This window comes from Protopterus annectens, chromosome 9.part0 (genome assembly GCF_019279795.1).
Source record: "Protopterus annectens isolate FY-2018-M chromosome 9.part0, PAN1.0, whole genome shotgun sequence".
Lineage (NCBI taxonomy): Eukaryota > Metazoa > Chordata > Ceratodontiformes > Protopteridae > Protopterus > Protopterus annectens.
Genome location: NC_056743.1, coordinates 871,063,834 through 871,077,454, shown reverse-complemented (window position 1 = coordinate 871,077,454; position 13,621 = coordinate 871,063,834). Strand labels below are relative to the sequence as shown.

Sequence of the window (13,621 nt, the reverse complement as noted above, 5' to 3'; positions counted from 1 at the left end):
ATCAGAACAGACCAGGATATATCCTACACTATTGCAAATAATAAACTAAAGATATCAGCACAGGCAGAAAAACTTAAAATATATGAAGATAAATATAAAGGAAAAGTACAAAATAAGCAATTCATTGATGACCGAAAAAGGTTTTATACAGAATTGGAAAACAAAGCAAAAGGAATAAAAGCACCACAAAATATCTATGAAGACCCTGTGGAACATAAAAAAGATGCTGAATGGACAGAAGAAGTAAAATAAGCACTAGGATGTTCAAATGTATAGGAAGTGGGATGAAGTAATGGTCAGAGAAACTGAAACAAAATTAAGAAAAGCTCGTAATTGGAAAACCCTAGGCCCAGATGCAGTTCTAAATTTTTGGCCAAAAGTATTAACATCTTTACACACAGATTTAGTATTGAGTAAGAAACTGTCCAGCAAATCAAAACTACTTATATGCACATCTCAAGCAGACACCAGTCTGGTTAACAACAGGAAAGTGATACTCCTCTTTAAAAGTAAACATGCAAGCTATCCTAAAAACTAGAGACCAATAACTTGCCTTCTGACAGTATATAAACTGTATACTGAAACTGATGCTGATAAAGTTTATAGTCATTTAGAAGAAAACTCAGTCATGACAATAGAATAAAAGGGTAACAAATGAATGTCATATGGAACAAAGGATCATTTGTTGTTAAATAAAGTCATAATGGAGAATTATAAAAAGGGAAAGAATCTAAGTATGGCATGGATAGACTACAAAAAAGCATCTGACAGCATCCTACATTCATGAATAAAGGAGTGCTTACAGATGTATAAGATACACCCTACATTGATCAATTACATTACAGTGATCATGAAACAGTAGCAAACCATTCTGCAGCTAAGCCATGATAATAGAGAAACTATTATCCCAGGGATAAAATTCAAAGGAGGATATTCCCCAGGATGACTCTTAGTTACCACTGCTCCTTTGTCTTGCCCTTAACCCATTAAGCTGTCTACTTAATTGATTAGGTCACAATTAAATTTGACTCCCAGAAAACAGCAAAGTGTAAAGACTTATCTTGTTCTTTTTGTGGATGATTTAAAACTGTAAAGTTCATCAGATGAGGAGTTGAAAGCAAAACTGCATGTGGTCAAAACTTTTTCAGATGGTATAAGAATGTCATTTGGTCTTGATAAATGTGCAAAAGCAACATTTAAAGCAGGAAAGCAGCAGCACCAAGAAAATATCAGTCTGGGACAGGAATGTTCTATAAAGGAACATGAGCAGGAGGGAGTGTATAAATATTTGGGAATTGACGAGGGATCAACAATAAAACATGAACAGATGTGAACAAAACTCAGTAAGGAATATTTTGGAATACTAAAATTAATACTGAAAATTGCCTTGACATCTAGGAATAAAGTCCAAGTTATAAACCAATTTGCTCTTCCTGTTCTGACTTACAGTTTTGGTGTGATTGACCCCAAAAGGTATTAGATCAGTTGGACAGGAAAACAAGAAAAATGCTTCATGCTTACTAAATGGTATATAAAAATCAGTGTAAACTAAGATTAGAAATTTCTCGTACTGGAGGAGGTAAGGGCCTCCTCAAAATTGATTACATGTATAGATCTGCAATTGTAGGACAGCATAAATATCTGCTGACCTCACTAGATCCAAACATAGTGAAAGTTTTAAAACATGAGGAGAGCAAGTCTGAGATGACTTCCCTGCTTAATTTAGCAGAAGCAGATCAGTGTCAAGCAGGAATGAAAATCAAACCGGAAGTAGATAAAAATCAGGCAGCAACTGAACGTGCCAAAAAACAAAAGAAAGAATATAAGGAGAAGGATTAGATGAGCAGGCAAGAAATGTGAAAAAGGCATAAATATAGTTGTAAGTACAGAAAACTCCTGGGACAACATCATGTCAATCAGAATCTGTTGCAGGAATGGTTAAAGAGAGGGGAATTTAATACAAAAGACGAGAGGTTAATATTGGCGGCCTAGGATAGTGGACTATGTACACATTGGTTTTCAAAGTCCATTGAACATGTGGGAGAAACAGACAAATGTAAATTCTGTAAAACAGAACTGGAAATAGTCACACATCTTGTTGCTTGGTGTCATACACTAATAGCAGAGGGCCTGTACAATGAAAAGCATAATAGTGTGGCAAGACTGTTGCATTGAGGATTATGCAAACATTACAATATTGAAGTATCTGAGAAGCATTGGAAACATGAGCCACAAAGCATTATAGAGAATAATGAAGTTTATATCACATGGGATTACCCATTACCAACAGCTCAAAAATAAGATGCAAAAAAACAGATATAGCAGTCCATGAAAGGAAGACAAAAGTAGCCCTAATCATTGAAATTGCTACACCCTCTGAATACAGTGTCTTACATACAGAAAGAAACAAAGTCATAAAATAAAAGGATTTGCAGGCAGAAATGAGGGCAACATGGAAGAAGGATACCCGGACAGTTCCAATAGTAGTAGGAATAATTGGTCTCATAAAAAAGAATATACATTCACATTTAGATATGCCACTTATATGTGTAACTCCAAATGAATTACAAAAAGGGTCAGTTCTGGGCACATTGCAGATGCAGCAAAGAGCACTTTTGGCTAATATCAAAGACTGAAACAATACTAATTTCATGAACTTTAATTATATTCTGATTTAGAAATGGGGTCCATTCCCCATCAAAACCCAAAATTAGAAACCCAAAAGACTTGGAGAAATTAAACCGACTGAAAAAAAAGTTTTGTTTACAGATAATGCTCTGTTTCTATATGCAGACCACTCACATTTCCTTCTGTGACATAATTCTGGTGGGCTGGCTGTTCAAAAAACTAAGTAGACAGAAGAGAATAAAAGTTTAAAAAATGCATTGCATTTTCTTGTTTGTAAAACAGACTGTATTATAAACATTTGGACCATAGCAGCCAGTGAAACAGAGCATAAACAAAGGATATCTATAATGACGACTAGTACATAAACGGTATCTATAACGATGACTAGTACATGAACAAAGGATATCTATGACGACGACTAGTACATAAACAAAATGAATCCATAACAACTAGTACATAAACAAAAGGTATCTATAACGACGATTAGTACTGTCTTTAAACATGGCTCTTGACATCTGCCTTCTAACACTCACACTCCTAGGTCCTAATCATGTTGCTCTTGAGGCCATATTCCAAAAGAATTGCTCTCAGTACAAGTCTGCCTGATTCTGAAAGACTTGCTCTCATTGTAACTGACTTACCTCGGTGTAAGGCCTGTCTGTAAAAAGGCTTGCATAGGAAGCCAGATTCCAAAACACCTGCTCTCGGTGTAAGTGGTAACTTACACTGAGAGCAAGTCTTTTGGAATTGGGCCCTTGGTGCATCTTTCAAATAAGCAATAAAAATAACAAAGTCGATGAGCATTTGCCTTAAGTTGCATGCTATTGGTGTCCTTTCTTCTCACATATGAACCTTTATTTTACAAATTATAATTATATTTTAACTGTATTTACCATAATTTGTGTTATCTAAACGCATTCTGTTTCATATTAAATAAAACAGCAGATGTTAATAAAAACAAATCAGGCAATATTCACATTCTAAAGAATATGCAGCCTGCTTCTTTGTGGGGTGATTATACATAGTCATTAACGAAAATATCACATGAAAAAGCAAGGGTTTATAACTGAGAGCACATATTGTTAACATCATGAAATCAGTACAACTGGACAATTATAAAATTCTTATGTCTTGATGATGATGTATCTCACTTTAATAACATACTCCTAAGGATAATAAACAAACTAGCTCTCATCAGGAACAAGAGTTAAGTCAAATCCTGCCCCCTATCTATCCAGAAGTGCCAAACATCTTAGGAAACATCAAGATGCTGCTTGGAAAACCTGGGCAACAAACAAAACTGAAAAAAAACATCAAAGATTCAAAGAACTCAGAAACAGAAATAAATATCAAATTAAATATGACAAAACACCGACTACATGAACATCAAAGCAATAATCCTATGATAACTACAAATTATTCTGATCTTCCATGAATCATCTCCTAAACTCTGGCTGCTCAACACAGCCCTCACAAAAAAAAATCAATTCAAACAACCCCACAAACATTGTCAATGCATTTAACTCCAATTTTATTAGTTCAGTTTTATCATTACTTAATAGCAACATCCATAATAATACCCAGAGCACATTCCAAACCCTAAAGTCCCAAAACTGCCTATTCCTCAGTCCCTACCACCACCATCATTAAAAAACTTCTGCTCAAACTAAAGCCGACCTCCATACCTGACAACCTATCAGCTTAGTTTCGAAAACTTGCAGCAAAGACCATAGCCTACTGTCTCAATATATTGATTAACCACTCTACCAATGAATCCTATGTACAGGTCCTGTAGAAAAAAGGCTACATCCTCCCTGTCCGTAAAGGTGGTCAATCAGTTGAGCTCAGTAATTATAACCCCATCTCCCATCACCATTCTTTCCCCTTTAAATACTTGAAAAATGCATTTTGTCCCTATTACTTCACTATATCACCTAAAAAATACTTACCTCTCCCTCACAGTATGGTTTATGCCCCTCCATAGCACCTCTATGGCTCTCTTAAGCTTCATTAAAACAATCAACACAGGTGGAGATGAAGGCAACCTAGTATTACCCCTCTTTCTTGATCGCACTAAACCTTTTGACAGTGTTTCCCACATTATTCTCTTGCAGAGAGTCTCTAACCTATGCCTTGATAACTCCCCTTTCCCTTGGTTTTCCAGCTACCTTGCTAATTGCCCCCAGGATGTGAAATGACTGAATGACATCTGGCCATTTCTCCCCATATTGGTTGGCATTCCACAGGGCTTAAAACTTGTTCTTATCCAGTTTAACATCTTTGTTAATGACCTTGCCTGACAAATAAGAATGCCATCCTAGTACTGTATGCAGATAGTTTGACCATCATCTGCTCAGCAAGAAAACTTTACTCCCTGCAACAGCTGACTCAAGAATCTTTCTCCTCAGTAGAAATCTGGCTGACCTCCAACCAGCTATTCCTCATCCCCAACAAATCAAAATTTTTTATTTTATTTTTATTATTTTATTTTACATTTGTTAACCGGGCTGGAAAATAGGTAGGTGTTACTTCTCTTCACTCCAAAACACCTTGCAATAAAAAAGATATCCTTCTCTATTACCTCCTCTAACTATACCAAAATACAACCTGTCACCCATATCAAACTACTAGGAATTCATATACATAAAACCCTAAAATTTGATATCCAAATACATTGCGTAGTTAAAAAAATGTAGCACTCTTTATAGAGCCAAACCCTATCTGTTAAACAGCGAGATCTCATATCGCCGCATCCCTTCTTCTACTCGCTCTCTTCTATGCTGCACCAATATTTACCAACATCCAGCAAAAGTATCTAAACAGGCTCAAGCAGTGCTACTGCAAGGATGCAAAATGTGCTGCCAACCTTCCCCATAGATCACTCTGCTGTCTTGCACTCAGACACCTCCAGTGGCTCAGACTACCACACCAGTTCATATACTCTCATCTGCCTACTCTCCATAAGCTACTAAATAAACCAAATGACTGTCCATCCCTAACAAACCTCATAGAATCTTACCACCCAACTAGGAAACCCTAGTGCTTGCATCGAAACCAAATAGCTCAGCTGGGTGTTCCCTGTACTCTCACATAATGTCCATTACCTGGAACTCTGTCCCTCTAACAGTTAGACAAGTCCCATCTCTAAAGTCTTTCAAACTTCAAGTAAAAACATACCAGCTCAATTCATGATGCTGCAAATGCTCTCCACTTGGTTAAGCCATTCTTCTCTCCCCTCAGTGTTCTCTTTGCCAAACTCTTTATCCCGTCTAAAACAAAGATTAACTGCATACAATCACAACCTCCCTGTCTGAATACTGTATCTATAATGTAAAGAACTGCCTCTGTAAGACTATGCCTGTTTGTATATAATCCCACTACTGATTCTTGCGGTCCATAGTTATGCATATACTGTATAAAACTGCCACTTCCCATGCTTAAGTACATAGCATCTGTGATAGATGCCATGGTCACTGTACAATTGTACTGCATTGTAATGGAGCTTTTCTCCCCAGGCTTTTGCTGAAAATGGATGCTGAGCCCAGTTTGGCTTTTCCGGTAAACAAAAGCAATAAAATAAAATGTAGTAAAATAAAAAAATAGAAATATTAACTGCAGTGCAGCTATTTTTATATCAGGGTATAAGCAGTGCATGTAAACAGACTGAGGATGGTTAGTGAGGACTAGAATGTTTTGAATGCTCCAAGAATAAGACGTACATCTGCAAAGTTAAAAATCATGACTTCTGCATATTAATTCTGACTGTAGGCATACTAATCCAGGCTTTCTGTACAGGAAGACAGATGTGGTGTTGTGCAGTTAATCAGGAGGGGAGCATTGTGTTGAAATCAGACATTTTGCTTGTTTTCATAATGATTTATGTACAAACATATGAGTATAGCAAAGGAAGAAGACTCATAGTCTAGAGACCCCAAGAAAAAAAAAACTCACTGGAAACAGACCGGATGGACAGCACAATTTCCAGTTTAATAAAATACAGCTTTATGTATTTTATTAAATTGGAAATTGTGCTGTCCACCTGCTCTGTTTCCAGTAAATTTCTTTTTTTTTTTTCTTAGACTATATGCTTTTTGGAGTGCACTGGATTCACTGTGGTTGGTTTAATATATTTGGAAAGTATAGGTAGCATTGTCGCCTCACAGCAAGATGTTGTCTGGTTCGATTCTCAGTTAGAGTGTCTTCTGTGTGGAGGCATACGTGAATGGGCGTGCCTTCATTGAAGGCTGTGCGTCAGGGCTGGTAACTCAGCACGTAAATATCCACTACCAAACATTAGCGGACCGGAGTTCCACTGTGGCGACCCCTAACCGGGATAAGATGAAAGACACAACATATAGTAGAGCCCACTCAAGTAATATAGCTATCTACCATACAGCTGCCCTACCAACCTCCTATCCCAGTTTCTTCTTTCTCCCCTAGGTATCCTTAACCCCATTGTTTGTGCACCCTCTCTGTGAAATAACATCTCCTTATGTCTGTGCTAAACTGTCCTTCTCTCCATCTGCCTGGGACTCCTTTTCTCTCCCCTGGCTTTTCTCTTCATCTGCACCCCTTATACCTAGCCTTTCTAATATTGTGTTTGCAAAATATATAATTTTTGCTCTTTTCTCTTGTTATATACATATTAAATTCTCTAACTCTTTTCTCAGATACATTCTCTCTCTCTCTCTGTCTCTCTCTCTCTCGCTCTCTCTGTCTGTCCCCTTACTATTTTAGCAAATTCATTGCACCTTTCCACAAGCTTAATTTCCTTTTCACCTATATGGCCACCTGAAATGGACACAATATTTAAGATTCTTTAATAAACACTTTTCCCAGTAAGGCTTTATTTACTTATTTAACTCTTGTTTTACGGGCACTGGTTCCAAATGTAATAAAATGTAGAAAAGCAGTGGAAGGTCAGTACCTCAGCACAACACTAGTAATATGATCGTTCCACCTTCTATTAGGCTAGGGATCCCCTTATGTCCAAGTTTCTGTTTATTGTAAAAGGTGAAAAGGTAGCCTCTTCCCTGACCAACAACTACACTGTGTCTCAGCTTTCTGCAACATACTGCCCTAGAAGAAGACATTTTCTGTTCCCTGCAATTTTGGGGGGCTAAATTATGGACAAACAAATTAATCTCTCGCTGTTTTTCTGGTGTATGTTCCATCCTGTTTAATATAATTCATGATGTTTTATTGGTGTATGCTGTAATTCTTGTATTGATTTCATATATCTAATTTTTAAAAAATACAGGCTTTTGCTGGCTTGCAAACATTACCTGGATGCACCCCAGAGATTTACATTACCAGAATTTTCATCTAAATGCAAACCAATTTAGCGTCTTTCTCTAAATCCGAGTTTCTTTCTCTAATGTTTCCATATTAGACCCTTTCAGTTTATCATAAACTATACCTGCTATTATCTCCCTTCAAAATCTGAAACTTCCCTAATAGCAATCTCCCCCCCCCCCCAAACTGTTCATTTTTTGATTTCCCATAACTAACCAGCTGCGAGTAAAAATACTTTTTGTAGTTGGAATAAAGATTTTAATTTAGCAAAAATAAATAATTTATAACATCTAAAGAGGAAACATAGCACCCTTACTGATTGTTCGAAAATAAATTAATCGAATGGCCATAGTTGGTCAGCATCAAGAACGCAATCAACCAAGGGCTGCGCCCCCACACCCCCAACTATATATACCAACTCCAAGATTGCACTACAGTGGGAATAGGGCAATTTGAATGGTTTCCTCCACTTACCTTATGCATCGTGGTACTTCCTGGTTGTTGGCCAACTATGTGTTTGGTAATTTCCTGTTTCAATGTTTTACACAAAATATTTAGCCATTCAGTGATATTTTCTTTCAGTAGTCGAACATAGATCCAGTTCCCATCTACCCCTCTAACACACACACACACACACACACACACACACACACACACACACACACACACACACACACAAAGCTTACTTCACCCATAGAATACTTTCAACCAATTGCTAACTACAACTTATCTCAACCTGATTGAAAACCTATATCCACTACTCAAATTTCTTATATCCTTCAATCATCTTACACCTTTTCATCCTCTCCTCCTACTCTTTCCCTTAGCATCCTACCCATCAGTCCTATCCAATATCTTTCTCAGTCTTAAACTATCTCAACTGCCTAACCACTATATTCTACTCACATGATCCTCTGTTTCCTCATAATGACTTATATTGTAGTAACTTTTCTCCTCCTGTGCTCTCTTAAATTTTCCATTATTATCGTTTTACATACTAAATCTTACCATAAAACTTTGGTGAATACTTACATTCATTCCATCACAAACACTGAGCCCACACCTTACCTAACTACAAATTACTCTATCTCCCCAAGTCTATGTAACACCTCAGCATTAATTTACCTAAAATTAAATGCTTACACATACTATCAAAAATCATTGCCCTCAAGGTACACATTCTCCCCACAAAAAGCTGCTTTACAGCCAAAATCCATAATTTTCACTTCTCACATTTCTTTGTGTGGTGACATCCACCCTAACCCAGGACAGTCTAATATGCCAGCAACCTCTCCTCAAACCAAAAAGTTCAAACTAATTACACATAATTTCCATATCATCTTGCAATAAAAACACAGATTCCCATCCCTGGATATCACAGGAGACTCCTAATGTCTTAGCTGCTACAGCAACCTGACTCAAACCTAATATAAAGGACCCTAAACTTCTACCTCCAGCTACAACATAAGCAGGGCTGATAGTTTTTTTGGCTGGTGGAATCACATTATTTTACCCATGCCAATATAATTTTACTTCATAGTCACAACCCATTCCAACATTTGATAAAGCCAGACAACTTATCACTTTCCAAAAAGTGAATAACACTAAAAGTTTATGTACTTATATTCCCCCTGGACAAATATTCCAGTATTAGAAGATATTCTATCCTGGATATCAGCTGAAATTTCCTTTGAAACTACCAACCTAGGTGATATCAATCTCAACTGGCAAAACCTTACATCTGATTTCCCAGCTATCAGTATAAACTTCCACAGTTTTTCTCAACATATTGCAACATTGGCTTGTTATGACAAACATTACAACCTGGGTTCCATACTTGACTGGATCCTGGTTTCAGAACCTAGTAAATATACTCTTGCTGGCACCCTCCCTAACACCCTAAGTGACCATCTACAAGCATATACCATTAGAAATACCATGTACAATCCCAAAGAAAATCTTTACTAATCATCCCACAAACTAAATAACTTTAACCAAACTCTTTTCTCAAGATGCTAAAATCTATTAACTGGTCAATCTTAAAAGAAGTGGTGAACCACTTAACACTATTTTCTAAACATTCTTAACAGCTTAGCCCTACTTCATACTAAAATAATAAAAGTCAACCATGCTACATGGTTAACACCTTCAACTAAACAGCTGATGGTACAGGAAAATGCCTTTACTCCGATTCTATTTTTAAAGTCTGAAATAACCTTACTACAAACATTATAATAAAATGAAACCTGATGTCTTTCAAATACACATCAAAAGAAGCCTTGAGTAAATCTGGATCTGCTTCTGTTCCAAATCAGAAGAAAATATAGAATGTGTCTCTTCTGTGTTATTTGAAATTTAAGGCTGCCATATGTAATTTGTAAATACAGTTTTAAATATAATTTTTCATGGTTTTACTTTAATTTTTCAGTTTAGTGATTTTACATATGAATATACTTTCTACTTTTGCAGTTTTCTCTGCTTTCAATATTCGTTATTTTTCATCCGATGTATTTTTCCTGTTTATGTACATTTAAATGATCTGTGTGGTCTGTTCAGCAGTCACATGACCAAGCAGGTCATGTTATATAACAGCTTGATAATGGTTCTGAAGAAGTCTGTACTTTTTGGGAAAGATGAAAGTGTTTAACCATTAAGAATCTTTTTATTGCTTCTGTTGTGGTTGCTTTCTCAAAGGTATGCTGACAGTTGATTCTGATTTCCTATATAAAAACATGTTGTATAAATTCCATTATGTTCATTTGGAATTTATAAGAATGTAAAATCAGAATAGATTAGGTAATGTAGCAGTTAAGAGTAAATATTGAAGTGTAATCATGTTTTATTATGTTTAGTCTGTTTCTGTGCCTTCTCTTACTGCAGATGGTATGGCTGGTAACATGGCTTGCAGTAGTCACTCTGAACGTTGATCTGGGACTTGCTGTTGGTGTAATCTTCTCCATGATGACAGTTATCTTCAGAACACAAAGGTAAGAGAAAATGTCATTTTATGTCCTTTTTATGTATGAGTTATTGTACTTTCATCCCCAGATTTGGGCCTTCACTGTTGCTGCCACTCCTCACTCATTCACATTAGGGGTCTTTGCAGAACATCGTCTTAGGAGTACGCTCCATAGTGATGCCATTTTGGAGGGGGGTTAGCCCATTCCTCACTAAGGCTGACCTACCATGTAGAGCAGCTACCATGTAACATTACCTGCAGTGTGTGGCAGTTATCCATTTGTAGTACCTGTCAGGAAGGGCAGCTACCCTCTAACCTTACCTATACTGTGTGGCAGTTAACAATATGTAGTGTCTGTCATACATACACTTCATGTTGGAACACTGTGAGTAGATACTGCAGGACAAATATCAGACATACTATACTAATTGATACCTGATGCGATGATGAACCATTTCTTCTAGTGATAGGAAAGATAGATTTAATCCAGGGATTATTTGGTACAAGCATTTTCCTCCCACTTGCCATATGGGGAGCTTTGTTCCCTGTATCATGCTATTTAACATAAACTCCCCTGAGGTCACACAACCTTTGGGTAGCTTAGTATGTTTTAATGAAATCCTCTGCTGTTTAATTTAGTTTTGATGATGTGTGAAGTTGACCAAAAATCACTGGTTGTGATGTAAGAAAATACATGCCTCTGATGCCTACCACTTTGAAAAGGTACTACATGCAGAAACATTGGCTGTACCTATTATTTGTGGCAAATACCCATGTGCAGAACCTGCCTGCCACACAGGGCAGATATCTGCCTACAGTGCCTAAGGGCTGTTTCATATTTCACTGACCCTGGGCTTTGCAGGTTAATAGCACTTCATGATATACATGTACGGGTGGAGGTATATATACAGTATATCTCACAGCTGAGAAGATTATCTTGTCTACCAGTTCTGGCCATGGTAGCAGCAGTGCCATTCAAAGATAGCTGTCCTTCCTAATTTGAAATGTTCTTTGGGATCATCAGCCTACCTTCCCGTTTGTTGTTCCTGTAATGAGAAAATATTTTCTAACCAACACCATTGTAATCTGAATGATAATACTGCCACAGTAGTAACAAGTTAGACCATCATTTTAGTCTTTGGCATTTTATACGAAGTTCCTTAATCAACTAGAAAATAAGTCACTACAGCCAATGGTGCTGTTTCTAAACAGTTTCCAGCAGGAATATTCTGTCATCCGTGTATGAATTATCACCTGTCTTCGAGTTTTTGTATTTCTGTGGGATTGTCTGTCATTTGCTGTCAAGATAGTCTCATTGAAGCTAATGGTCTTTTTCTGGTGAGTGGCCTTTGATGACTAGAAGTTAAGTATCTTATTTAAAGGTATGCACAACACAAGGGTGGGTGTAGCAAAACCAGGTCTCCCACTTTGCAACTCATTGCCTTTGATCAGTAATGGATGTTAAGAGACTGACAGCACTTGAGACAAGATTGCTCTGCTCAGATTCCTGATAAATATACCATGCTGGTAAGAATGCAGTATTCCCTTCTGTGAATAACAAATGGATTTGAAATAACTGAGAGTAAAGGGAAAGTGTGAGATCCAGTCCCAGTTATATTACAAGTGAGTAAGAATGCTAATAAGACTGATTACTAGACATGGAAGTGGCGTTCAGTAGAACATGTGATGCATTTGTCTACGTTTTTCTACAGTAGTCCACAATCCCTCCAAAATGAGATCAAATCACCATCCAGTGATTAGTTTCCAATGACAGGTTCCTACTGAAATTTCAAGGACCACAGCTGGAATCCCCGGAACAATTAGACTGGTGCTGGGAATATGGAAATATCTACTGAGTACCTGAGCAGTCCCCATTTCTTAAAAAAAAAAAATAAAAATAAAAAAAAAAAACTTGAATTGCACCACATTGAATTTCAGAATCTGCTGATTTTTTTTAAATAACTCTATGATTTTTTTTTTTTTTTTTTTTTTTTTTTTTGCAAGACTTGCAATTACAGGTCTTGCACATCAGATAGGCAGCCTTCCATTATTTAATCTGGACTGGGTTTGAATTGCAGTCTAGAATGTTAAGGTCAAGCAACATGTACCTAGCCATAAACAAAAAATCAGCCACGGACAGGAGAAACAAATCCAGGCAGTTTAATATAAAATCCGCAAACTGTATAAGTGCTTTCATTCCAAGTAAGCACTCTTGTGACAATTCACATAGCATATACAATAAGAACTTCATCAGACATCCCCTAAAGTGATAATCACCATTTAAATAAAAACGTCATATATACATCAGCAAGCACTCACTCAAATTAGCCAATAACTTGTCTCATTCATCTACACACCCCCATTACAATTTGTAATGGTACTGAAAGAGTCAAAACCACTCACTTGTCAAAGTAAATATATAAAGTAAATAGAAAAATTGTAATACTACATGAAATCGTCTCTTAAGAGCTTTTAATTTCAGTATAATATTAATGGATATAGTTTAATTTAAGCCTGGCCAAAACCTGGCATTTAGGTGCAATTGCCATACGAATTCAGCTTTTTCTAATAATTGCCAGGCACCTCCTCTTTTGCCACGGTGGTATGGCGGTAGCGATGCTACCTCACAGCAAGAGGTTCTCACATTCGATTCTCAGAGTAGCTTGGGAGTGCCTCCTGTGTGGAGTCTGCATGTCCTCCCCATGGTTGGGTAGCGTTCGAAAGACATGCGTTCATAAA

At 37.0% G+C, this 13,621-nt stretch overlaps 1 protein-coding gene across 1 annotated transcript in view; it reads left to right on the top strand.

Moving 5' to 3' along the window:
- LOC122811624 (solute carrier family 26 member 10-like) overlaps window positions 1–13,621 on the top strand; it is a 443,093-nt gene that overhangs the window by 114,092 nt on the left and 315,380 nt on the right. Inside the window, exon 11 of the mRNA XM_044083596.1 lies at window positions 10,804–10,910. Within this exon, the coding sequence (XP_043939531.1) occupies window positions 10,804–10,910 (107 nt within the window). The remainder of the gene's footprint in view (window positions 1–10,803; window positions 10,911–13,621) is intronic.